The 23,733-nt window shown below is 41.1% G+C and overlaps 1 protein-coding gene across 1 annotated transcript; it reads left to right on the top strand.

The window, feature by feature from the left end:
- Positions 1 to 14,243: 14,243 nt before the first annotated feature.
- LOC141800927 (NLR family CARD domain-containing protein 3-like) lies at positions 14,244 to 22,484 on the top strand. Its single transcript, XM_074683788.1, has 10 exons — positions 14,244 to 14,448; positions 15,720 to 15,851; positions 16,143 to 16,188; positions 16,938 to 17,142; positions 17,817 to 19,584; positions 19,673 to 19,846; positions 20,240 to 20,413; positions 20,498 to 20,671; positions 20,753 to 20,799; positions 21,943 to 22,484. The coding sequence occupies exons 1-10, from the start codon at positions 14,336 to 14,338 to the stop codon at positions 22,476 to 22,478; spliced, it is 3,369 nt and encodes a 1,122-aa protein (XP_074539889.1). The 5' UTR covers positions 14,244 to 14,335; the 3' UTR covers positions 22,479 to 22,484.
- Positions 22,485 to 23,733: the final 1,249 nt, after the last annotated feature.

Raw genomic sequence — 23,733 nt, 5'->3', positions numbered from 1 at the left:
CCCAAAACTATCAGTTCCTTGACATTTGTCAATCTTCCTGAAATCTTCAAAATTGATCAGCCTTAGCTGAACTTTGTTGGATTTATTAGCGGGGTATACTGTGATGTGCTGCTACGCCATCATGCTGCTATTTAGCTAATGTGGCTATCAGCATCTGGCTTACACCCCTCCAACCACGAAGGGTGTGGTTGGCTATGAAAAGACAAACAACTCCAAAAATAACGACTTGTGAAAAATTCACCCCATGTGGTGTGTGCTGATATTCGGACCGAATTTTGAACCAGGCTGTGGACATTTTTATTCCTGTTGTAGAGATCAGCTTTCTGAATGGGCGTGGATGTTGTTTCTAGTGTTTCTGCAGATCCTCTAGTGGACACTCAAGGTACTGCAGTATTTATCACTTCTGGATCTTTGCTACATTTTTAGACCAGGTGGTGCTGAGTAAGAAAATAGTTTATTAGCTTAACAGCTTCGTTCATTTCCTCAGGAACAGGCTGATTTTATTAATGTTTGACAGGAAACCACATTTGGTCGACTTCTGTGTTCAGTTCCCATGGAAAGAGGAAACAGGGAAATGTCCATTAATCAATTAATTAAGTAAAAATTTGAAGTATCTAAACTTCACTTGAGTGATTATTTTTTAGCCAACTTTTTACTTCTTCTCCTTACATTTTCAGGCTAATATCCGTACTTTCTACTCTGCAGATTTTAAAATGCAAATTAAAATTACAATCCTGAAATTCCTGAAATTGCTGAAATTGCGTCATCTGCAAAGTGTGAATTTGATCATGGATGGATGAGATGTTTAAACGTAAAACCATCCCAACACCCTGATGGTTTGTACATGATCCATCACTTCTGCACACGACCCCATCCCACTTCAGCAACGACATAACAGACTTTTGTAGCTTAGTATGAAGACGTTCGTGGAGGAAACTCAGGCCCCTGTGGCACAGCCGCAGCTTTTGACCTTAACGGCATTTTCCCCTTTAAGTTACTTTTACTTTGATACTTAAAGTAATTTGGAAACCAGTACTTTACACTTTTACTTAAGTAAACATCTTGATCTGATGCTTCAACTTCTACAAAGTCTTGTTAAACCTTAATATCTATACTTTCTTGAGGACACGTCTCCTGGCTGGCTCGCCACTTATTTTGCAGATTTTCCTCGACAATTAGAACAATTCTGTTGCCCCCAAATTATTTCCTGCTTTCATCATACTAAGGTTTCCTAAGAAACTGAACTGGCCTTTTCTGCCACAACATTCGTAATCTTTACAATAATTACTACCTTATAGATATCTGGATCATGTGATACCAAAAGCAACAAAATTCAACATGTTGTTTGTGTAACCTCCGAGTTTTTAGCAGAACATTAGTGAATTGATCCTGGGAAAAATGAGGGAAAAACTCACTAGAGTCGACCACGGTTTATCAAAAACCCATAATTGTTTCCCCAAATTCAGCGCGGTTTGAGTGTAAGGCCAGGAACGCAAAGAGCAGAGGGAACTTTAGCAAGTAAGCTAACGGCTAACAGAAGAGTCTGCTGGGACATTTTAAAATGAAAGAAAGTCCAGTTTTAGTATTTTAAGGTGTTTTAAAGTGTGTTAATACGATCATTAATATCAAACTTTAAAAGGTTTCATCAGTTTTTTTCAGCAGAGGCTGAAACGTTGCTTTTGTTGTTATTTATATTCAATGTTTTCATCGTTTAAAACTCTGACACATTTAACCAATATTAAAGAGAAATTGTGTTGATACTTTAACTTCTACAAGTCTTTTTAAACCCTAGTATCTATCCTTCTATTTGACTAATGAATGTGAAAACTTTTGACACCTCTGCCTAATAATAAAACCTGCGAAACACTGCAAAACTTTCTTGGGTACACGTCTCCTGGCTGGCTCGCCACTTATTTTGCAGATTTTCCCAACAATCAGAACGATTCTGTTGGCCAAAATTATTTCCTGCTTTCATCATACGAACGTTTCCTGACAAACTGAACTCAGCCAACCTTTTCTGCCACAACATTTGTGATCTTTAGTTCAACACGTTCAACATGTTGCTTGTGTAACGTCTGAGTTTTTAGAGCAACGTTAGCGAATCGATCCTGGGAAAAATAAGGGAAACACTCACTAGAGTCGACCACGGCTTATCAAAAACAGATTACTGTTTCTTTAAATTCAGTGTGGTTTAAATATAAAGTCAGGGACGCAAAGAGCAGAGGGAACTTTAGGTGGGACAGGATTAGCAAGTAAGCTAACGGCTAACAGATGAGTCTACTAGGACTTTAAAGTGAAAGAAAGTCCAGTTTTAGTATTTTAAGGTGTTTTAAAGTGTGTTTATATGATCATTAATATCAAACGTAGAAATGTTTCATCGTTTTTTTTCACCAGAGGCTGAAACGTTGTTTTTGTTGTTATTTATATTTAATGTTTTCATCATTTAAAACCCCGACATGTTTTATAAATATTAAAGAGAAAACACATCTGCTCCACCGGGGACCCATGTGGAGTCCAGACCTCAAAATGTCAGGAGCAGACGAGCAGTGATGGATACACACATACACACACACATATGTCCACACACACACACACACATATGTCCACACACACACACACATGAACGTCACGCCTCGCTGGAGCAGACGCTCGATCAGATGCAGATTTCTTCACCTCTAATGTGAACGGGGAGATGACAGCAGACCTGCCTCTCTTTCACACGCACCTGCGCGCACACACACACACACACACACACACACACACACACACACACACACCTGCACACATGTTTCTGTGATTGTGTCAGGGAGGTGAGATCCTCTCGTCTGTTTTTAGCCTCGTTAACGCCGGCGTGTTTCAGCAGACGCTCTCAGGGCGGCGCCTGACTTCAAATAAAAATAAGGTGTTAACATCAACAGAAACACCTCCATCCAGAGCTTCCTGAATGAGTGTGTGTGTGTGTGTGTGTGTGTGTGTGTGTGTGTGTGTGTGTGTGTGTGTGTGATTATATAACACAACCTTTTCATGTTCTCTTGAAGCTGTGACTTGACGCTTTAAGGCGTCTCACGTCTCTGCTGAATCCAACGTTTTCACATTTTGAGCACTTTTATTCCCGGCGTCTGAAACTCTCCTCGTCTGAGGTGTCAGGGAGAAGACGAGCGGCTTTAGCTCCTGAAACTTCTGTTAGTGTAGATAAAGATGAAAAACAGCTCCCCTACAGTAAACAAACAGTCCTGTCGGATAAAGAATAAAGAATTCATCTTACACTGTCTGTTTTTCATTTTAGGGATTTCAGGTCTTCAAAACAGCCTCAAAAGCTCCCAAGGTGCAAAACATCTGCAAATACTTTGACAAGGAAATATAAAACTGAAGGTCAAGAAGAAAAATTTAACTTGTGTTTCCTAAACTGAGAATATTCTAATTTTCTTTCAGTCGACATCATCAGAAATGCACACGGCCATTTTGATAACGGATGCAGCGTTTAGCCCCATTCCTTCAGACCTGTTATTGTTTTGGAGCAAAGAGTGACCGTGCTAACTGGGGACTCTCAGCTGAACGTGTCAGTGGCAACAATGCCGAATGACCCGTTAACATGTGTGAGCAAAAAGGGATAATTTCCTGTTTACATGGTATCTGATCAAAATAGCATCGTCCAGAGAATATCATGAGGCAATGTGTTTCCACTTCGTCTACCTGTATCCATAGCAACAGCACCAACAACAGCAACAACAGCAGCGCAGACTTCCTGTACTTAAAAGACCAAGACTCCTTGCAAACAGAACATGCACAGAACACAGATTAATGTTCTTTTTGATTTGGATATCCCGATAGGAGGATACATGACCAAATATTTGGGTTAGAAAAGGAGGGGTGTTTTTTGGGGTTTAAAAAAAAACCTCAGGTAACCAGGTTTGACCTCACAGAGGTGATATTAACTGCTGATACTGTAAACACAGTTTTTACTTTGTGTATTTAATGAAAACAGCTTGAAGCCAAGGTTCAATGTGAAACTACAGTATGTTATCAAACTATAAGCCAGACTTAATGTAAGTAATTAAATAATTTTAAAATACCAACTCATGATTATTCTGATAGATGCAGTCCGGTTCAGTTCAGTCAATTTGGGAGGGTTTGGAATGGTTCAGCCTGATCTCGTTTGTGTTTCCACAACAAACTGTGCCCTCTTGTGGTCGAGAGGGATGTCCAAAGTTGCAGCTGTAAACAATGGTGTGACGATGTAGCAGCGATTTATTAGCAGTTTACCCCGCTAATAAATCAAACGAAGAAGAAAAACACGACACAGTAAACAAAGAGTAACGATGGAAGACATGCAGCATTTACAAATCATGTAGGATGTAACAAATCATCCTATTTCTCTGTGCAATATTTGAAATGTCACAACACATGGGCAGGCGGTGAATACCCTGGCACCAGTAAATAGACGCATCCGGTGGATAAAAGAAATTAATTTACTCCCCCAGGCCCTGCCCGCTCACCCTCAGCCTTCTATGCCGTACAAAAACAGATTTTTTACTAACGAAAAACACACACAAAGTGCGAAACAATGAAAACTGTATTTCAAGAAACATGAAACAAAAGAAAATCCAAACCTAAAATCTCCTGCGCCCTCCCGCTGCCAACTTAAGTCACTTATTGCCCAGGAAAGAATGTGTCCCGAAGTCTGTCGTTCCTTCAAAAGTAATCCCAAAGGTAAGGAGTCCTGTCTCAGTCCAACGAAAAAGTAATCCACAAAAAATAAAGGAAGAGAAAAAATAATTAATCCACGACTGTGGAGGACGTGTCCGCCGCCGCCACCACAACTGCCACGTCGACGCCACCGATCTCCTCCACAGAAAACGCTTCCCCTCAGTCCATGGAGCTCCCCTCCCAGAGTAAACTCCCAGCAGCTCCCCAGGGACCAAACGGCTTGTTTATTGCTGCGGAATTGAGTTTCTCTGCGTGCAGGTAGGACCGAATCTCTCCTCCAGCACTGCTCAGGTAAGACTCCCCGCTCCTCCCTTAAATCACCTCCCCCCTGGGAGTGGCCCTCACACACACATATTGAAGACCAAAATTTAACAAACGAGGGTCAAACATGACATAAAAAAATACAAAAAAAACAAAACAATAAACCCCCCGCAACCCCCTACCCGAGTTCGTGAGCTGCCTACCTTTACCGTGGGCCTTACAATCCTCTCTGTGATTGTCATGTAGCTCTTTGATACAAAGAACAATCAAGCTTTGTTTCAGAGAAGTCTGTGAGCCACCAGGAGGAATACACCCGCTGTCGGGGTAAGTGACAATTCTTTTGACCAATCAGCGGTCTGCAGTGTTGTAGCTCCACCTTCTGAGAGCGGATCAGTTCAGTCTGGCACCCATACCAAAGGGTCCCAGAAAGTGGGACGGCTCGTCTCGGTTATCTGTCCTGGGATGAGTCAGTGGAAACGTCACAAATTGCGGGCCGTACCAAGACCAACTGAACCGGTCTGCTTGGTGGAAACGCGGCTTTAGATTTGGAGCAGGTCTGTGTCTGGATGTAGTTTTCTGGCTCCTTAATTATAACCCAGGTCTCAGACTCTTTAGTTTTAGAGGGTTTCTGGTTTACTGACTCAAGTTCATGTCTTTATATTTCACAGTCTGCTGGATTTATCTACCAAAAACATCTGTCCACTGGCTGATTTCTTGAAACTAGGGGTCCTTTAAAGTTAATTTTTTTAAGGTAAAATGGTGTGTTATGGTGGTTAACCTCCTCAAATAGCTTAAAAACAAAAAACAACAAACAAAAAAAAACGAATGTAATCCGTAGCAGTTCCATTCAATACAAGTCTCTATGGACAGTTACTCACTTTTGGGATTTGCCTCTAGTGGGCATTTGGGGAACTGCCAATTCTGACACTTGGTGCTTTCAACACAGCTAATTTATTTTGGTTAAATTTTTCATGAATTTAGTCCAAACTTACAAAATTAACAAAAACTTGTCAGGTTATAACATTTTGTTTTGACATTCATGGTCTCCAGAGGAAGGACCTGATCAGCTTTTACATTCATTGTTCTTCTAATTTGGCTCAAACTTTTCAATGTAAACCAAGTTTTGCAGCAGTTACTGAACAGTCTTAAAATCTGGTTCATGCTCCTCTGAGGTTGAACCCTACAGTTAATAAATGTCATGTTTTTTGCGTCCTTATTTCCCTGTAATCTATTATTTCTGATATAAAACCTCTGATTGCTCGTCTCCTGACGTTGAGGACGCTCTCAGGTTGCTGTGACCCCTGATGTTGCTGATGCAGTCGTTTGGTTCCTCCTCTCTGGGAGGTCTCTCCAGATAAATTGCAAAAATGCAAATCTGATGTCCCACTTTTCCCTCTGCATGCAGCCGCAGACATCAGACGGAGAAACGGGGTCAGCGATGGAGGCAGCCGGGCATGAAGTCATGAGACGGACCTGCACGAAACCAGATGGACGGACTTCCTCAGACGTTTCACTTCAGAGACAAATTCACGAGTCAGAAAAAAAAAGAGATGAAAACAGATCGACCTGAAGACGGAGATGATTTACAAACGAAGCAGTCAGACTTCTTTGTGTTTTGTCTGCGTATTTTTTTCTATGGCCGAATCATTTTCCACTTACACGAAAAGAGCCAGGAACTTTCTTAAAAGGAACTAAAAAGTTCCCTTGAGTTTAGTTTTAAGGAATCTCACTAGTTTCAATTTTGCATAGGGAGAAAAATGTAGTTTGAATATTTTTAGACAATTTGGAGGAAGTGGAGATATGAGGCAACATTTTAACACAATGTTCTTGAAAAATCTCGAGATCTTCGTAAAACTTTCACCAGACTTTCTGAAATGAAACACAAAGGTCTGCCAATGGCTCTGCCTCCCCCATCAAGCCTCCAGAAGGCTGGCCAATCAGAGAGAAGGGGGTTGCTCTTAAAGAGACAGCAACTCGAACAAAATGTTTCGGACAAAAGCTGAAACAAGAGGAAAAGAAGGAACTTTTCTGAGCTGTAAATCAGGCTGAACACAAACCACCACAGACCAAACTCAACAGGAAACTTTAATCTGAAGGTGGGGATGTTTTTTGGCCTCTCTTTAACTAACTCTGTGGTTATTCTCGTCCATGCAGAGCTCCTTCACTCACGGTTCAGTTCAGCTTTAAGCTTCAGGGACGGATCTTCTGTCCTACTTAACGCTGTCTCGGTCTAGACAGGCTCGGTATCCCCTGAAGCCCTCGGTGGTCCCCAGGAGACGCTGTTCCTCCCCGCTCCGTCTCCTGTTCTCTTTCATCCTAAAGACGTTTAAAGGGCAGAGCGGACGCCGCACAGCTTTCTGATAGACGCTGTTAATGATATCAGAAGAAGTCGTATTCCTCCGTGTCCCCGGCCTCGCACGGACACGTTGGCGGCCTGGAGTAACCGCTCAGAGCTTGTTTTCCAGGCCTTGGGATGATCACAGTCTTCACCTGTCATAACAGTTTACCCCTCGGCTGTTTTATTTCCCTCTGGTGCGTTTCCTGCTTCCTCTCCAGCTGCTCAGACGGAGCCGTCGTGATGAAACTCTGCCGTAACAAAAGACAGATCCTCAAGTGGACCGACCCGGGAACAGGAGCTTGGCCCAGGAACGTAAACTTCACAAATCACTAAACTTTTACTACTGTACAGGAACAATTGAACCATCCTCCAACACCAGAGTCCTGATCTTAAACCCCTTAGACTGGGTCCAGGTTTATCTTCTTATTTCTGAGTGTTTTAGTTTCCCCTATAAATGATTTTTCCCTGAATACATCACCCAAACGAACCTTCAGGTAAACTCAGTCGCTCAGGGTTCATGGGTCAACTGCAGCACAAAGGTAAACACGTTTTCTGGTGTTATTTTGTCCTTACAGCTCACCGTAGTTCAGTTAGTGAGAAACCCTTTTTATGGGTTTTGAAGCAGAACTGGAGTCCTCTAACAGCCTCCTTGGTATCTCCAGCCCTGAGGCGAGTCCTGTCCCCGTCCTCTGCTGGGACTCAACCCAGTCCGATTTGCTCTTGACACAAAGTTCCCAGAACTGATTTAGCCCTTCAACGGGGCTCCAGAGAGACAGGGTACAGGGTTTCCAAGGCCCACACTTGTGATAACTCTGATTACCTTGGATAACAGTTTTCAACGCCAACAGGAAGTTGACCCGTGGTCTGTGTGGATATTTGTTCACAGCTAACACAAAGGTCCTGTTTGGTTTGCTAAACCCTGATCCTGTTTCTGTACCCAGGTACCAAACCACACTTTTCAGTGCTTCATACAGGAAGTGACCTTGAGACCCATAGTGCTGGTGCTCCCATTCACCAACTGCTCTTTAACCAACTTCTTAACTATTTGGGCTTGTGTGTTATTACGTGTTTTTACGGTGCAGAATCTACACACAACGACCATCCAATCACAGGCAACAATCGATGCAAGCTGTTCTTTTAACTCTTCAATCATTTGTGGAGGAAAAAATTCAAACAGTTCCTGAAAGATGAGAAGATGAGCATTCCAGGTGTGATCTCTGGGGCCATTTCCATGACAATGTTTCACTGAAAAATGCAAAAAGCCCTGTAAAAAAATGTGTGTTTACATGGAAACGTTGAGGGACTGAAAACGCTGTAGCAAGCATGCCAGGCCTGTAGGTGGTGCTATAACTGTCTTGTCCAGTAGCAGCTTTTGGTAGATCTCTACTGATGAAGGGCTGGGCCAATCATCTGGTGTATTGGTAACAATTGTGATGAGCTTGCGCGAAAAAGAGCATGACGTCAGCATTTCTACTGAAATCTTTGGCTTGTTGTTTACACGGCAACAGTAGCCACGTTTACATGGACCCAAATATTCAGCTTGCATTTGGTTTATTTGCTCAAACGGAAATAATTTAACCTTTGTAAACACCTCATTCAGAAAGAAAAGAGCCAATCTGAATGGACGTTTAATCAGTTTCACAGGGGTGGAATATTTCTTTCCCCAAACCGATTGAGGTATCATGTATCCACTCAAACAGAAAGTTGTCAGGGTGCGTTTTTTCAGCGCATGCTTAGATATGACGTAAGATGCGACTAGAGACGTTCCTCAACTCTAAAAATGGCGGCGAGCCGTCAGCACTGGACTGCTGCGGAAAGTTTGTTTTTGACCCAAATTTTGAAAGAAATGAACATCATCAAGACTGGACGAATGACAAACTTGCTTTAAAAAACTGTCGTCCTCCGTCTTTGATAAATCACGTAATGTTTACGTTTTTTCTGCGTGCATGCCCCATTGACTATTCTGTTTGATTATAGCAGCGCATGTAGACCAGAGATTGGAATAATCCTTTCCATGTATACTATTGTTTTCAGAAAAGTCATTCAGAAAGATTCAATTCGGAAAGACGAAAAACTCCTCATGTAACCGTGGCTAGTGGCTGTGGCGTTTCAGAGAAATTCCACTCTGGAGGCCGTTTTCGAAAGTTTCCCTTTTAGGTCGACTACAAGACTACAACACTGTTTCCATGTAAATGAAAGGTGGAAACGCAACAACACCACTGTGATTCATCCTACAACTATTGATGTGTAAACGACCCCTCTGACTCTTTTCAGGACAAAATCGGAAACAACAACAACTATCCAAAAAAAACATCTGGGATGATTGCAGGGTAAATTAAAGCCTTTCCATCCATTGACCCGTTGGGACATGTCATGGCTGCTGCTGCAATCAGTCTCAGCTAATAGTCATGGCTGTAGATGAAACCAGGCTCGTACCTGAACATGTGTGTATTTTGGTCCAAATCCAAGATTTCCAGAAAAAAAACTGGATCTTTGACCAGCTGCTGTGGCCACACCCTTTGGATTGCGATAAATCCTTACATAGTTTTTCGTCCTCATTGTGTCTACAACACATTGACCGAATTTGGAGTCGATTCGATGAAAAACCTAGGACAAGATCCCTTTAGTGCGTACCCTGCAAATCGCTAAAAAACGCTTTAAAACAAAAAAATCAACCATAACTTCTTGACTTCCTGTTGAGATTTGAGCATTTTGATAAGAGACTGTTTTGTAGGCATGATAGCTATGCACCAGAAATGTCATGCATTTGTGAAAGGAGCTGAATTTTTGAGTTTTGGGGTACTATAGGGGGCGCTATGGAGCACTTTTTTTGCACAAAACCACTTGATTTCTAAAATTTTTGCCAGGAATTGAGGCATGTGGAAGGCGTGCCATTTAGGATTAAAGGAACAAAAGAAATAAGAATAACAACTCGTAGCATTTCTCGAGAGACTTCACTGTTGACCCTGAGGTCGAGCTTGGGTCCCAATTACCGTCTGTGTCTCCTGTAACGAGACACCTCTTGTTTCTCAGAGTAGTTTTGCTGTAAAAATGTGTGTCTGAGAGTTTACAGGTGACAGAACTGACCTGCTTGGAGCTTATTTCAGGTCTACAGTGAGCGTTTGTTATCAGGTGTCTGTGTTTTCATGAATCTTTCATATCCAGAATCTTCACGTTGAATATTTCACCAGCTGAAGAACATACTGCATATGTCAGCAGAGGGGATTCACGGTTTCATCACCTGTCAGCCGCTCAGAAATAACGACCACACTGAGCGCGTGCAGAGGGAGCAGCACAGCGCCCGGATCAGTCCCGTTTCCCCTCGTCTCCCCGACCGGGACTCGTCATTAGCCCAGTTCTGTTCATCAAAGAAGACGCTGGAGGTGGATGGAGATCGTTCCAAGGACGAAGCGGCCGGTTATTCCCAGCTGAGGGGACGAGGTGAGAGGAGAGAGGAGAGGAAACAAGGCCACAGCAGGCTACAGCACTGAGAAGAAAGTGGGTCAACTCCACGCGCTCGTACAGAAATTTTATCTGTGCAGCATTTTGAAACAGACTTCAGTGAGATGAAATTAGAGATGAGAGGAACGGTTAACGGGTGGTCACAGGAAACACTGAAGGAGAGTGACGAGACCCAACATGAAGCCAAAACAGCTGAAAGGAGAGAGAAGGGCAGAGAACATGGAAAGAGACGCCCCCTGCTGGACAAATGACAGGAACAACAGCATTTTCAGATAACAAGGATTACAAATGTGTGGCTTTCAAAGCTTCCTCCCTGGTCCTGTGTTTAATCACTCTGATGTATTTTATTGTTTCCTCAATGTTTGCACTTGAAACACATAAAAATAATCACATTAAAGACAGAGACTGAACTGTGCTGATATTAAACTTCAGACTCTACGCGTCACCATCACAACCTCAGATAAACACTTTTCTGTTAAGTCCCATGACCTTATGCTCAAACTTGTTTTTAATGTCTTAGTTTGGATTTTATCTGTGATAAGGAAGCTCAAAACCTGCAGGGTGCATATTTGTCAAGCTCTGTTTGTGACAGATAAGAGTGTAGACCAGTCCCCTCGACGGAGTGAACCGCCTCTTTAATTCAAAAGGTCCATCCACAGACTGAAGGTTTACAGGTCAGGTTTCCTCTTTACTTTCACGTTTCCTACAGAGAAGTTTCTGCTAAAGTGTAAAACAGAAATACTGTAAACTAAGAAAATTTAACTTTTTTTAAATTTGCTTTATGTCTTATTTTACTATTTATTTTATCTGGAAAGCACTTAGGTCACCTCAAGTGGTGTAAAATTCTCTATAAATAAATTTTGATTGATTGATTGATTTTGAAGTATATCACGATATTATAAATCAATAATCTTAAAAAGTATCAAAATTATAGTTTAAATTACTTTAAGATGAATTAATCATAAGGTTTTGTGTAGTAAGAAACATGTAGAAAAAAGTCAAAAGAATAAAATCAAAACAAAAATAGAGTCAATGTTACAAAGTTAAGGTAAAATAATATAAAAAATTACATAATTTAAGTTGAAAAATATGATATATAATTGAAAATTCAGGCAAAGGAGGAGAAATTAAAGTCATAGAAAATAAAGCAATACTTCAGTATTACAAAATAAGTGGAACTTACCAGGTTATAACGTGATTCTGTTTGTAAGTGTTCACATCCTGCCCCCCCTCGCCTTCATTGGGTCCCCCCAGCCTGAAAGTCTGGACACGGCCCTGCACAATGACACACAGTAACAGTGTGTTATGGAAGCTGTCCGGCTTTCAGGTTTGATCACCAAAAGCTAAATATGACGTGAATGATTACAGCATAGAAAACACAGAGGTAGATAATAACGGGTCTGTAAGCACTGGTAAATGGTCGTACGAAGCGAGGATTACATTCCTTCAAGCCACTTTTCCAGCCATGGTCCACATTTGTCTCTAATGTGCGAGCGTCAGGGCAGAACTCCATCCTGCATGATAAGGAGTGATTCATCTTCTAGTTTAAATTTAAACTAGAATATTATTCTCATCCTCCTGAGGTTTTGGCAAACAGCAAACTCGCTCGGTCTGCTCCATTCAATTGTAAATACTGCCATGCTGCAAAAACCGCCCCCTGGCTCTACCCCCTCCGCCCCTCTGATAGAACTGACCAATCAGAGCACAAAGGGCTGTGACGTTGCGAGGTTACTGGAGGTCATTCTCCAAACGGAGCGTTTCAATGAGATTTTCAGAATGGCCTAAAATGAGGATATTGAGAACGCTATTGTGGGGAAATGAAGGAACTAAATGACTTGTACTGAGGGCAGAAATGCTTTACAGGCATCCGAGTCTGGCATAGTGAGAAGGAGAAACAAGCATGATATGTCCCCTTTAATAAATCGATCATTCAAATCAGTGTGAGATGACACAGGCTGACTCTCAAACATAAACCTTTTGTACCACTGACAGAGTTTTTCCTCCTTAGGTTGAAATTCATTCACCAGAGGAGGGATGGACCCGGCAGACCCACTGAGTTCACAGAACCCTTCAATAATTCTTCATCTTCAATGTGTCAGGAAAACACAGGGTAAATTCTGAGTGGATTCAAAAACCAACAAGCAGTTGGTTTGAGTACTTCGGTCCCATGATTTGATGTTTTTTTTTATTGTTTTTATATGAATATTTAGGGCTGACCTTTGACCATAATAATAAAGATTAAAATCTGCAGGCTGCTTGTTTATGATGGTCTGCAAATGTTTCCGTTAGTATGAACCACACCTACCTCCCTGAAAGTGAAACTAACAGAGGTCTGTCAGCCGTCTGTGCCATTTGAAACTGCGTCAGCTGAGTTTACTCCGGCTGTCAGAGACCAGACAAAGGGTTTCCAGGTCAGTTTCTTCATTTTTACTTTTCACATTTTCTTCAGGAGTGTTTCTGATAGTTGTGGTGACATAAGGATGGTTCATTTGTCTGCAGTTAGTGAAGACTCTTCAGAAGCGCACCGTACGAGTGCTATGGGGGAAAAAGAGGGAAGTAAACGATTGAAATGGTTTATTTCTAACTGCTAGGGCACTGATGTAACTTATTTTACAAATCCAAAAGTGAGTGGAAATAAGTGACACCCACAGGTATTTGGACTGTTAATGTTTCAGGAAGAGTCTTGAAATATTATATAAATACTAATTCAATGATAGTTCACCAGAAATGCTCTGAGCTGAGCATGTCTGCTGCTTCACTTCTGCTTTATGTTGGTGGGCACATCATTTCTTTTAGGAACTGAGACCAAAAGCAAAACTCTCAAAGTGGGTGATACAATATGACCGAATATAGAGCACAAGATAAAAAAAAAAAAAATAGCTGAGATTCTGAAAAATAAAGTCAAATACAATCAGGTTATAAATAAAGTATTAATGTATGAGATAAAAAATAAATACGCTAGAATTAGACTTAAAATAAAAAAGCATATATTATCATATTTAATATTCAAGTTGGAATAAAGATATAAAATGCAAAAAGAATTAAAGTTCAGGCAAAAACTACAAAATTATTTCAAAATAAAGTCATAATGTCAGAATATTTTGCAAATAAAAAACATATTTTAGTTTTGTTTCTACTCTGCATCAGATTGACTGGTTCTGATTTCTGCAGCTTTTCTGGGTTAACGCTCTGGAGATTGTAAAATGTAAAACTTTAACCCAAGTGTGTTTACAACAGGACGAAGGTGAAACTTTGCTGTAGTAAAAACTGACTCGTTAACCCAGAGCTGCTTCTGCAAGTCGTAGTTTTACCAGATTTAAGCTAAAATAAGCTGTGATGTTACCAGGTAAAAACAGACAAAAGTCAAATGCTTAAAGATCATGTTGAATTATTTTTTTATATGTTACGAGATTAATTCAGAACAAAGTTGAATGTCATGAAGTTAGATGTCTGTGGTTTATTGTCCCAGCAGGTGACCAATTAAACCAAACTTTATGATCTGTGTCCCAAAGCTGCCATCCTTCACTATCATCACTCTGTCCTTCGAGACTCCATGAAGACAGCAACATGGCCGAACCTCGGGGAGGACCGACACCGTCTACTGACAGTTGTATCTCTGAGCAGAGCCGCCGCTCCAAAGATTACCCTCCAGCTTTCAAAATAAAAGCTTCAAGAAAAAGGTGAGGTTTGAAGAGTTTAAGAGGATGAAATGCAAAGGTTTTGTTGAGTTTCAGCCTCTTGTTTACACGGAAACTGCGTTTAAGCAAACCTGAAGCAGAAAGTTCTGAAAACAGCTTCCAAACACAGTTAATTTCTTTGCTTAATGTCTGATTATACAACCTGTGCGTGGAGGAAGGATTATCAACAAGTGTTCAACATGTTTCCTTTCGAATTTGAAGAAAAGGTGACCCCGGTAAAAATCCACATTTGTGGTAAAGGGTTAATCCCAATGGTCACTCTTTCCCCTCCTCCTTGTCTACCCCTTCCCCTTGGTCCTCTGACCCTGCTCGATTCCTGCTACGTCTTGTTTACCTCAAGTCCCTCTCTGGCTGCCGTAGTCAGAGCGACTGTTGCTTCACTCCCAAAGTGAGCACATTTTAACAAAGTGATGATAAACTAGTGTCAGATTGGGGCGACACATTCACATCAAACAGACTTCACCACCATGGACTGTATTACATGAGTGATGAGACAGCTAAGCTAGGAAAAGCTAATGTTACTGTATTCAGAAACTACATAATATAGCTTCTGAATACTGTAGCGTTAGCTTATCATAGCTTATGTAGCTAATGTAGCTCCTGAATGTAGCTCATCTGTCTAATGCAGTTCATTGTAGTGAAGTCTGTTTGCTGTGAATGTGTCATCCTGTTTTGACATCAGTGTAGCTATTATAAGCGTTAGCTGTAGCTTTAGCAGCGTTGGCTAGATCTCTTTAATGAGCGATTTCAAAATCCAACCAACAATTCCTAACATGGCTTATATGGAGGAGCAAAGGATTGGATATCTGATAAAAATACCCAGCTCATAGAAAATTTGTCAAACCCTTTGGTTTCAGTGAGGTCCTGTTTTGTCTTTGTTTCACCTTCACCTTTTGGAAAATTGGGACACAACTTCACTAGACATGAGCGCACAAAACCAAGGGCTAAGGGGTAATATTAGGATTGGCTCTAAGTGTCCCAGCAGGTGGTCAACCAAACTTTATGATCTGTGTCCCAAAGCTGCCATACTTCATTTATTTTCAAGATCTACCAGGGAAGCTTCAAAGATCGACCAGTTGATCGCGATCCACTGGCTGGCTACTTCTGCTTTACATTAATAAATCGATCATTCAAATCATTGTTTAAGCTTTTCTGCCTCTGGGAAACATTTTTTTAAGATCTCAGAGAAGCACCATGAAAAATATTCTCATTCTTAAGAGATGACACAACGTAACATCACTCTATCCTTTCAGACTCCATGAAGACAGCAAGATGGCCGAACCTCGGGGAGGACCGACACCTTCTACTGCCAGTTGCATCTCTGAGCAGAGCCGCCGCTCCAAAGATTACCCTCCAGCTTTCAGCATGGAAACCTCAGGAAAAAGGTGAGGTTTATTTTAATATTCTCTTGATGTTATGGATCGTAGCTCTTTCTATCAATTAAAACCATTCTCAGGTGTAAATCCTTTGAATGTTTCAAAGCAACAAGCTGAAATGGAGTAGACCTGACCAATTACAACTTTTAATTATACACTGGTCAACAGTGTCTTTCAAAAGTGGTCCAACCAGTGAGGACCAGGGTCAGGAGCGACAAGCCAGCTGATCAGTAAACCTCAAAACAAACACATGGAAAATATCACTTCTTTTAAAGAGTTTCTGTTTTTCTCTCTTTGTAGAGACCAACTAACTTCAAGCGTGGGGCAGAATCCAGAGATGCTGAAGGTAAGCTGTCATTTTTCATAACCATCTGTCCAACCAACCAGTGCATGTTACAACAGCATGGCTCTGTAGTAGAAGAGTCCAGATGCTAAACAGGCCTGCCTGCAGTCACCAACTGAAAAATATAACAATGAAGATCTGAACAGAATGGCATATTTTCCTTTACAATATTCTACCATATTGGCCTGAAAACAAGACAAGTTTTATTTTGTTAAAAATAACGTAAAAAGTAGAGTTGTCGTAGAACCGGGGTCTAAGCATTGGCATATGCGTATCGTATTCTAAGGTTTCTACATGACCGCAACAGCAGAGGGCGCTAGCTTTCTGTGAGGCAAGTGTCCTTACTGTGGCTGATGTCACCTGTCAATCACAGCAGAGTCACCGTGACATGAGCTACGGACAGAAGATGAGACATGGAGAGGTGTGATGTTTGTCCAGAGCAAAGTGAACCAAAAGTTGGGCGAGTTAACAGAAAACTGAGGCAGAGCTATGATGCTAATTTTAAGATAGTGATAGTCAATAGCCAAGCAGCCTCTACTTATTATTTCAATGATTTCCCCAGATATTCAGTTAAAAAATAGCTTCTTTAAACAAAGTAAATTTTGGCTATCAGAGTCTTTCTGAAGGTTGGTCTCAAAAAGAGGGAAGTCGTCTCGTGATCAGGGTCGTCCTATACAACCAGGTCAATATGGTAATTCACTGAGATGTCCCTGTGTAGTGGCTTTAAAGAAACATCTGTTTGTCTTTGTCAGGTGTTTGAGATGAAAGCTATGGATTACGTGAAGCAAGCTCTGGATGAACACAAGAAGATCCTCTCTGAGACACAAGGATTGCTTCAGGAAGACAAAGAAGACGCACAGACTAATGACGACGAAGCAAAGGAAGCAGCTCTGAAGATCGCTCTGCACATCTTGAGAAACATGGAAAAGGATGAACAGGCCCACCTCCTCGAGCAAAGTAAGTTTTTATCCTGACAGCAGCAGGGGGCGCTCTAGTTACAGTTGTATATGTTCTAATAGATGTGTTCATGCTGTGACTCTGAACATGTTTGTGTTTTTATGTCCTGGTCTAATATTTTACATGAAAGTAACCAATGTTATAATCACCCCCCCAAAAAACCTCTGAAGTTTGAACCTCTATCCTGGCCACACCCACCGAGATACAAAAAATCCTTTCATGACTTTTCAACCTCAGTGTCTCAAGTACACACAGAGTAAATTTGGAGGTGATCTAAATAAAAACCTAGAAGAAGGTGGTGTAAGAACCTACCCTGCAAATCACCGAAATTGTACATTCAATTACAATTTACAAGGTACCTGTTAGGATTTCATCATGATGACAATACAGTTTTTTAAAGGTTGTGGCGTGGTAGATATGGTTAAAAAAGGTTCAGTAAAATACATCAACTATGATGTTGTGTCCAGACCACACCCATGTGGGTGCATCTATCTATCTATCTATCTATCTATCTATCTATCTATCTATCTATCTATCTATCTATCTATCTATCTATCTATCTATCTATCTATCTATCTATATCTAAAAATCCTTCTTGTGATGGTCCTTGCCAACTTTGTTGTGTTTGGGCCCTATTAATGTGACTAATCCTGCTCCTTGCTTCCTTCTCTTAGAACATTACGGAGTAACTAAACTGTACCAAAAGAAGCTGAAGTCTTTCCTGAAGTCTAAAACTGAGTTCCTGTTTGAAAACACACTTAAGTGGCCCATACCTCTAAAGAAGATTTACACCGAGCTGTATCTGATAGAGGGAGACACTGCAGAGGTCAACTGTGAGCATGAAATCAGACAAATCGAAACAGCGTTCAACAAACAGAAAACTTCAGAGACTCTGATCAGGCATGAGGATCTCTTCAAGCCTTTACCAAACCAACAGGACAAACCAATCAGAACAGTGCTGACCAAGGGGATAGCAGGTATCGGTAAAACTGTGCTGACCCAGAAGTTTATTCTGGACTGGTCAGAAGAGAAGGCCAATCAAGACATCCAGCTCCTGTTTTCACTGCCTTTTAGGGAGCTGAATTTGCTGAAAGATGAAACCAGAAGTTTGATGGAGCTCCTGTGTGAATTTTCTCCTGGCCTGAAAGAATCTGGAATCTCAGACCTGAATAAGTGCAAAGTCCTGGTTGTCCTGGATGGTCTGGATGAGTGCAGACTCCCTCTGGATTTCAAGCAAACTGAGAGCTTTGATCCTTCCCAGCCAGCCTCAGTCGATGGTCTACTGACAAACCTCATTGCCGGTAAACTGCTACCAGGAGCTTTCCTGTGGATAACGACCCGACCTGCTGCAGCATCTTCCATCCCAGGACGGTTCGTCGATCGCCTGACCGAGATACGAGGTTTCAACAACCCACAGAAAGAGCAGTACTTCCTCAAGAAAATCGAAGATGAAACGTTGGCCAAGAGGGTGATCGCAAACATCAAGTCCACCAGAAGCCTCTACATCATGTGCCATGTGCCAGTGTTTTGCTGGATCTCCTCAATCGTCCTGGGGGAGATTTGTGCAGAGGTGGGAGGAGGAAAAATGCCCAAAACTCTGACTCAGATGTACATCCACTTTGTGGCTCATCAAACTGCTCAGAGACAGGTTAAATATGCCAAAGAGCAACAACTGGACTCCCAAGAGAATCACAAGATATTCATGTCACTTGGGAAGTTGGCCTTTGAGCAGCTGGAGAAAGGGAACCCGATCTTCTACGAGGAAGACCTGAGAGACTGTGGCATCGATGTCAACGAGGCGTCTGTCTACTCAGGAGTGTGCACTCAAGTCTTCAGGGAAGAGTCCTGCTTGCAAAGTAAAGTCTACTGCTTTGTGCATCTCTCCGTCCAAGAGTTTCTTGCAGCTCTGTACGTCCATGTCATGTACACGGTCGGCGGTGAAAACCTCATTGACAAAGACGGGATCAGACATGAGTCCATATCAGACCTGCACAAAGCGGCAGTGGACAAAGCCTTACAAAGAGACAACGGCCACCTGGATCTCTTCCTTCGTTTCCTCCTGGGACTTTCTCTGGAGTCCAGTCAGGTTCTGCTCAAAGGCCTGAACATTCGAGCTAAAGCCTGGGACTCCCAAAGTCATGGGGAAACCATCCAACACATCAAGAAGAGAATCGATCTCTCAGAACCAGAGAGGTACATCAATCTCTTGCACTGTCTCAATGAGTTAAATGACCACACTTCAGTGAATGAGATCCAGTTCTACCTGGACTCAGGGCGACCCATAGAGACAAGCGACTGGTCTACAGCTCGGTGGGCAGCTCTGGTCTTTCTGTTACTGACCTCACCAGAGAGGTCAGAAGAGATCCACCTCAAGAAATTCTCCAGAACAAAAGAGGGCTTCCAGAGACTCCTTCCAGCCATCAGAGCATCCAGATCAGCAATGCAAGTCCCCTTCATAGTTCCCTTCTTAATCTGGTTTTACTGGACCAGCAATTCAAAGATCTGTTAACTTTATCTTTCTCTTCATCAGGCTGAATGACTGCAATCTCACTGCAGACTGTTGTCAGGCGCTGTCATCCGCTCTAAGCTTGAGCTCAAATGAGCTAAATTCTTTGAACCTAAGTGACAACAGATTAGAAGACTCTGGAATCAAACATCTCTGCACAGGACTCCAGGGCCCACACTGCAGACTGAAGATACTAAGGTAAGTTAGCACCAAAGAGGTCTCTAGTGCAACTAAACAACTTTCCAGGACATTTGGCAATGTAGTACAATGCAAGACAAATGGCCTGTAAGCAAGAGCCATGGAGGTGGTCTGTTTCCTTTTTGCACTGGTTGAGTTCTAAGCAATCATGGAACCAGTTCTTTGTAATCCGATGATGACTTTTCAAGTATTCTCTAATTCTAGGGGCTCCCAGCCCAGCTCTTTGAAAGGACTACCATCATGCTTAAAAAAAGGGGCTCACCGTAATACTGCTATTAGCAAAGTCTGGTCTCTGCACCAACGATTCTGCTTCTATGCCTATATCTTGCAGCTGGGTTTACCCTTGTATTTGGTTTTATTGTGTGTTATTTCCTCCACATTCCTCGTCTCCAGGCTAAACCGCTGTGATCTGACTCCAAAGAGCTGTAAAGATCTGGCTTCAGTCCTGGGCAGTCCAGAATCAGCTCTTCGAGAACTGGACCTGAGTGACAACAACATTGGAGACTCAGGAGTGGGGCTGCTCTCAAAAGGGCTCGGAAATACGAGCTGTCGACTGGAAACCCTCAGGTAACACTCAAAGGAAAATATTTGTTGAGTCCTTTCAAAGAGTCGCAACCACCAGTTAAGGATGGTTTCTTTCTCGGGTCACAGATTGTCGTTCTGTAACATCACTGAGAACGGGTGTGAGTTCCTGGCCTCAGCAGTGAAGTCCAACCCATCTCACCTGAGCGAGTTGGACCTGAGGTACAATCACCTCCAAGATTCAGGAGTGAGGATCATCCATGAGGCTCTTGACGAGGGACGGTGTGAATTAACCAAACTCAGGTAAAGAACAGTCCAGAAATTACTACAGATTCTACCACTGTGACAAAACCCAGAATAACTAAACACTTTACTTATTCACAGAGTCGACCACAACGCAGAGCAATGGTTCACACCAGGACTGAAAAAACGTAAGTTGTGATTTTTGGACTAAGGCAGTAGTTACTGAAATCAGACCTTTGTGTTGGTATTTGAAGACTCTCAAATCAACTTTTTTACTAGAGCCTTACTAGTGAACAAAATGGGATTATTTGGGCCAATGCCAATACTTATACTGGGAGCTAATAGCTTTTATCTCACTTACTTTGGCTGATATTCAAAATGTTGGCCAATAACCAATATAGCAGCAGCTCTACGTACTACGAATATTGATATACACAGGATATATATGGTATATGAGCACAAATTCTTATAATACCCATATGTTTGGAGCCTTGAGCTTGCTGAAGTCAGCCATGAGCCTGAACTTTACTTTTTTTTCTATCTTCCTGTTTGGATAACATTAGCCAGTTACTACTTTGACATTGAGAGTTTTCAGTATCGTTAACAGAGAGTAACTGTGATGTTTCTGTGATGAAAGCTGAAATTCTGTTTTAGGTCTTAAATTATATTGATGTATACAAGCTAGCATATCAGTACAATTTCATGTATATGTTACCATCAAGCTAGCTCTATGGTTTCTGTATTGTTGTAGTACATTACGAGATGCATAACATGTTGAATGTATTGAATAGGAATCTCGTGTGAAAGAGTAAAGTACATTTTTTGTGTGCTTAGTTTTACCGTGCTTCTTAAGTTTAACTTCAAGTGGAAAATTCTGAAAATCCTTTTGGGAAACTGCTATCTATCTGCTAAGCTAAGATAGCTGGGTCAGAATAATAGTCTTATGTTAGATAATGGTGAATACGTGGATGAACTATTTTAAATATCTTTGTTCATTTCACAAAGGTGCAACCCACAATGTAAAATCTCTGTAATACGCTCTGTAAAACTTGTCTGATGAAACTAGAATGCTTTCGTTGACGTGCCCTAACAGCATGTTTCCACATGAACTTTATTAGCATGGAGCAATAAAGTGTAGTGTTTTATTATTTTACAAAGTCAAAGCTTACCACGGAGTAAGTTTCCCTGCCAGAATCTCAAAGGTTTACATATCACATAAAGGTAGATGAAGGGGAAAGACAAAAGGGGAGGGGAAAGAGTGACTAAATGGTCTGATCTTACTGTGACTTGTCCGTGTCATGCTTAACTCTTTGATTTCTCTCTGTTACTAGATATGCGTAAACTGACCATGGATCTGGACACGGCTCATAAATGTCTCTTCTTCTCTGACGATAACCAAAGCATTCGCCTGAGCAGAGAGGAACAGCATATTCCAGATCACCCAGACCGGTTTGACTACTGGGCCCAAGTCATGTGCAAAGAGGGTCTGCAGGGCCGATGTTACTGGGAGGTAGAGTGGGACGGAACATGGGTTGGAGTTGGTTTGGCCTATGGGGACATGGAGCACAAAGGTCAGGACAACAACCGTTTGATAGGGTACAATGAAAAGTCCTGGTGCCTTTACTGTACCAGTAAAGACTTCCGTGCATATCACAAGTTCGAGAGCATTGTTGTTGGTGTCCCATTGGCTGGTTCTCGAAGACTGGCCGTCTATCTGGACTGGGAGGCAGGCATGCTGTCCTTCTACAGAGTTTCTCAACGGTCCCTGACACACCTGCACACCTACTTCGCCAAGTTCACAGAGCCACTCTACCCAGTATTCAGATTGTGGTGTGAGGACTCCTCCCTGAAGCTGTGCCAGACATAAGAATGATTGAGGAAATTGCTATTTGATGATTGATTGATGCTTCCTGATTCAGAAAACATGACACATTGCTTCAGAATATGCCTCTCTACTACAAGGTAATGTACCTTATATAGCCTGATGAATGTGTTAGTGTGCTACCGTGCAGCCATATGTATATATATATATATATATATATATATATATATATATATATATATATATATATATATATATATATATATATATATATATATATATATACTTTGTTTTTCAGTTTTAATTTACAGTATAATAAGCTCACTCTGAAAAATTTTTTTTGACTCAATTATTCAGTGGGCCTTAAAATTTGACACAAACCAAACTGTTGAATAAGTGAAATTGGTTCTTTCACACCAATAGTCTAATCAAAATGCAACTTGTTTCAAGAGTCAGAAACACCCTCAACTTAATTAAGACAAACAAATGATTTGAAAACAGATTTTAACCAGCTGAATGACTCAGACTTCTGTAAACAGTGTAGGAGAAACACCAAATGAACTAAAACTTCTGATACAATTTAAAATGTTCTTTTAAATCCTTGGGTTTTATGGGAAATGGTAGACAAACTTTCTTTGAAACTGAAAAATTCTTAAATTTTCCTCACACTGAGTATTATTATTATTATTATTATTTTTAATCTTCTTTTTCTTTTAAAACCTAATTTATTGCTGTTTTTCTTGTCCTGGTACATTCATTTGCCATAATTTAGATCACACTAAAAATGAATTATACTCTTTTTTTATTACTCAGTTTATTTCACTAACTATTGTGCTTCAGGAAGTTTGTTTTGGAGTACAATAATTTAAAAACCACCATTTCCTCTTGTTTCTAACACTTGGAAATACTGTGTAATGGTCACTTATTTCAAGATTTCTTGTAAAGAAAAAATAATTTGCTGCACACAGATAATTTCACTGATTTATAACCCTTTTTGTGGGTCAAATTTAGTGTTTTTATCTTGTACTTTGGCTCAACTTTTTTGCAGTGTCACAATAATAACATGATACTGTGATATGGTGACAATCAATGTTCTGTAAAAATTAAGAAAGTAAAGCATGGGATTAATGTAATTGTTTACTGCATTTGTATGAAGTAATGTTTCCATTCTGTAAGCTTTAATGTACAGAACTTTTTTTTTCTTTTTTTTTTTACACATAAATTTACTGTTAAAAGTAATGATTCTTGATTAACACTACCTGCCTGTGTTGATAAACACCTTCACATTTTATATTTTTAT

This window comes from Halichoeres trimaculatus, unplaced genomic scaffold (assembly GCF_033239565.1).
Source record: "Halichoeres trimaculatus isolate MK-OKI-2021-1 unplaced genomic scaffold, fHalTri1.1 fHalTri1_scaffold_12, whole genome shotgun sequence".
NCBI classification, from domain to species: Eukaryota; Metazoa; Chordata; class Actinopteri; order Labriformes; family Labridae; genus Halichoeres; species Halichoeres trimaculatus.
This window is presented reverse-complemented; position numbering and strand designations above follow the sequence as displayed.

Coding starts and splice junctions, on each gene's coding strand:
- LOC141800927 (XM_074683788.1), top strand. CDS start 14,336: ATGGCCGAACCTCGGGGAGGACCGACACCGTCTACTGACAGTTGTATC. Junction 19,585..19,672: donor AGAGCATCCAGATCAGCAAT/GCAAGTCCCCTT, acceptor TCTCTTCATCAG/GCTGAATGACTGCAATCTCA. Junction 20,672..20,752: donor TGTGAATTAACCAAACTCAG/GTAAAGAACAGT, acceptor ACTTATTCACAG/AGTCGACCACAACGCAGAGC.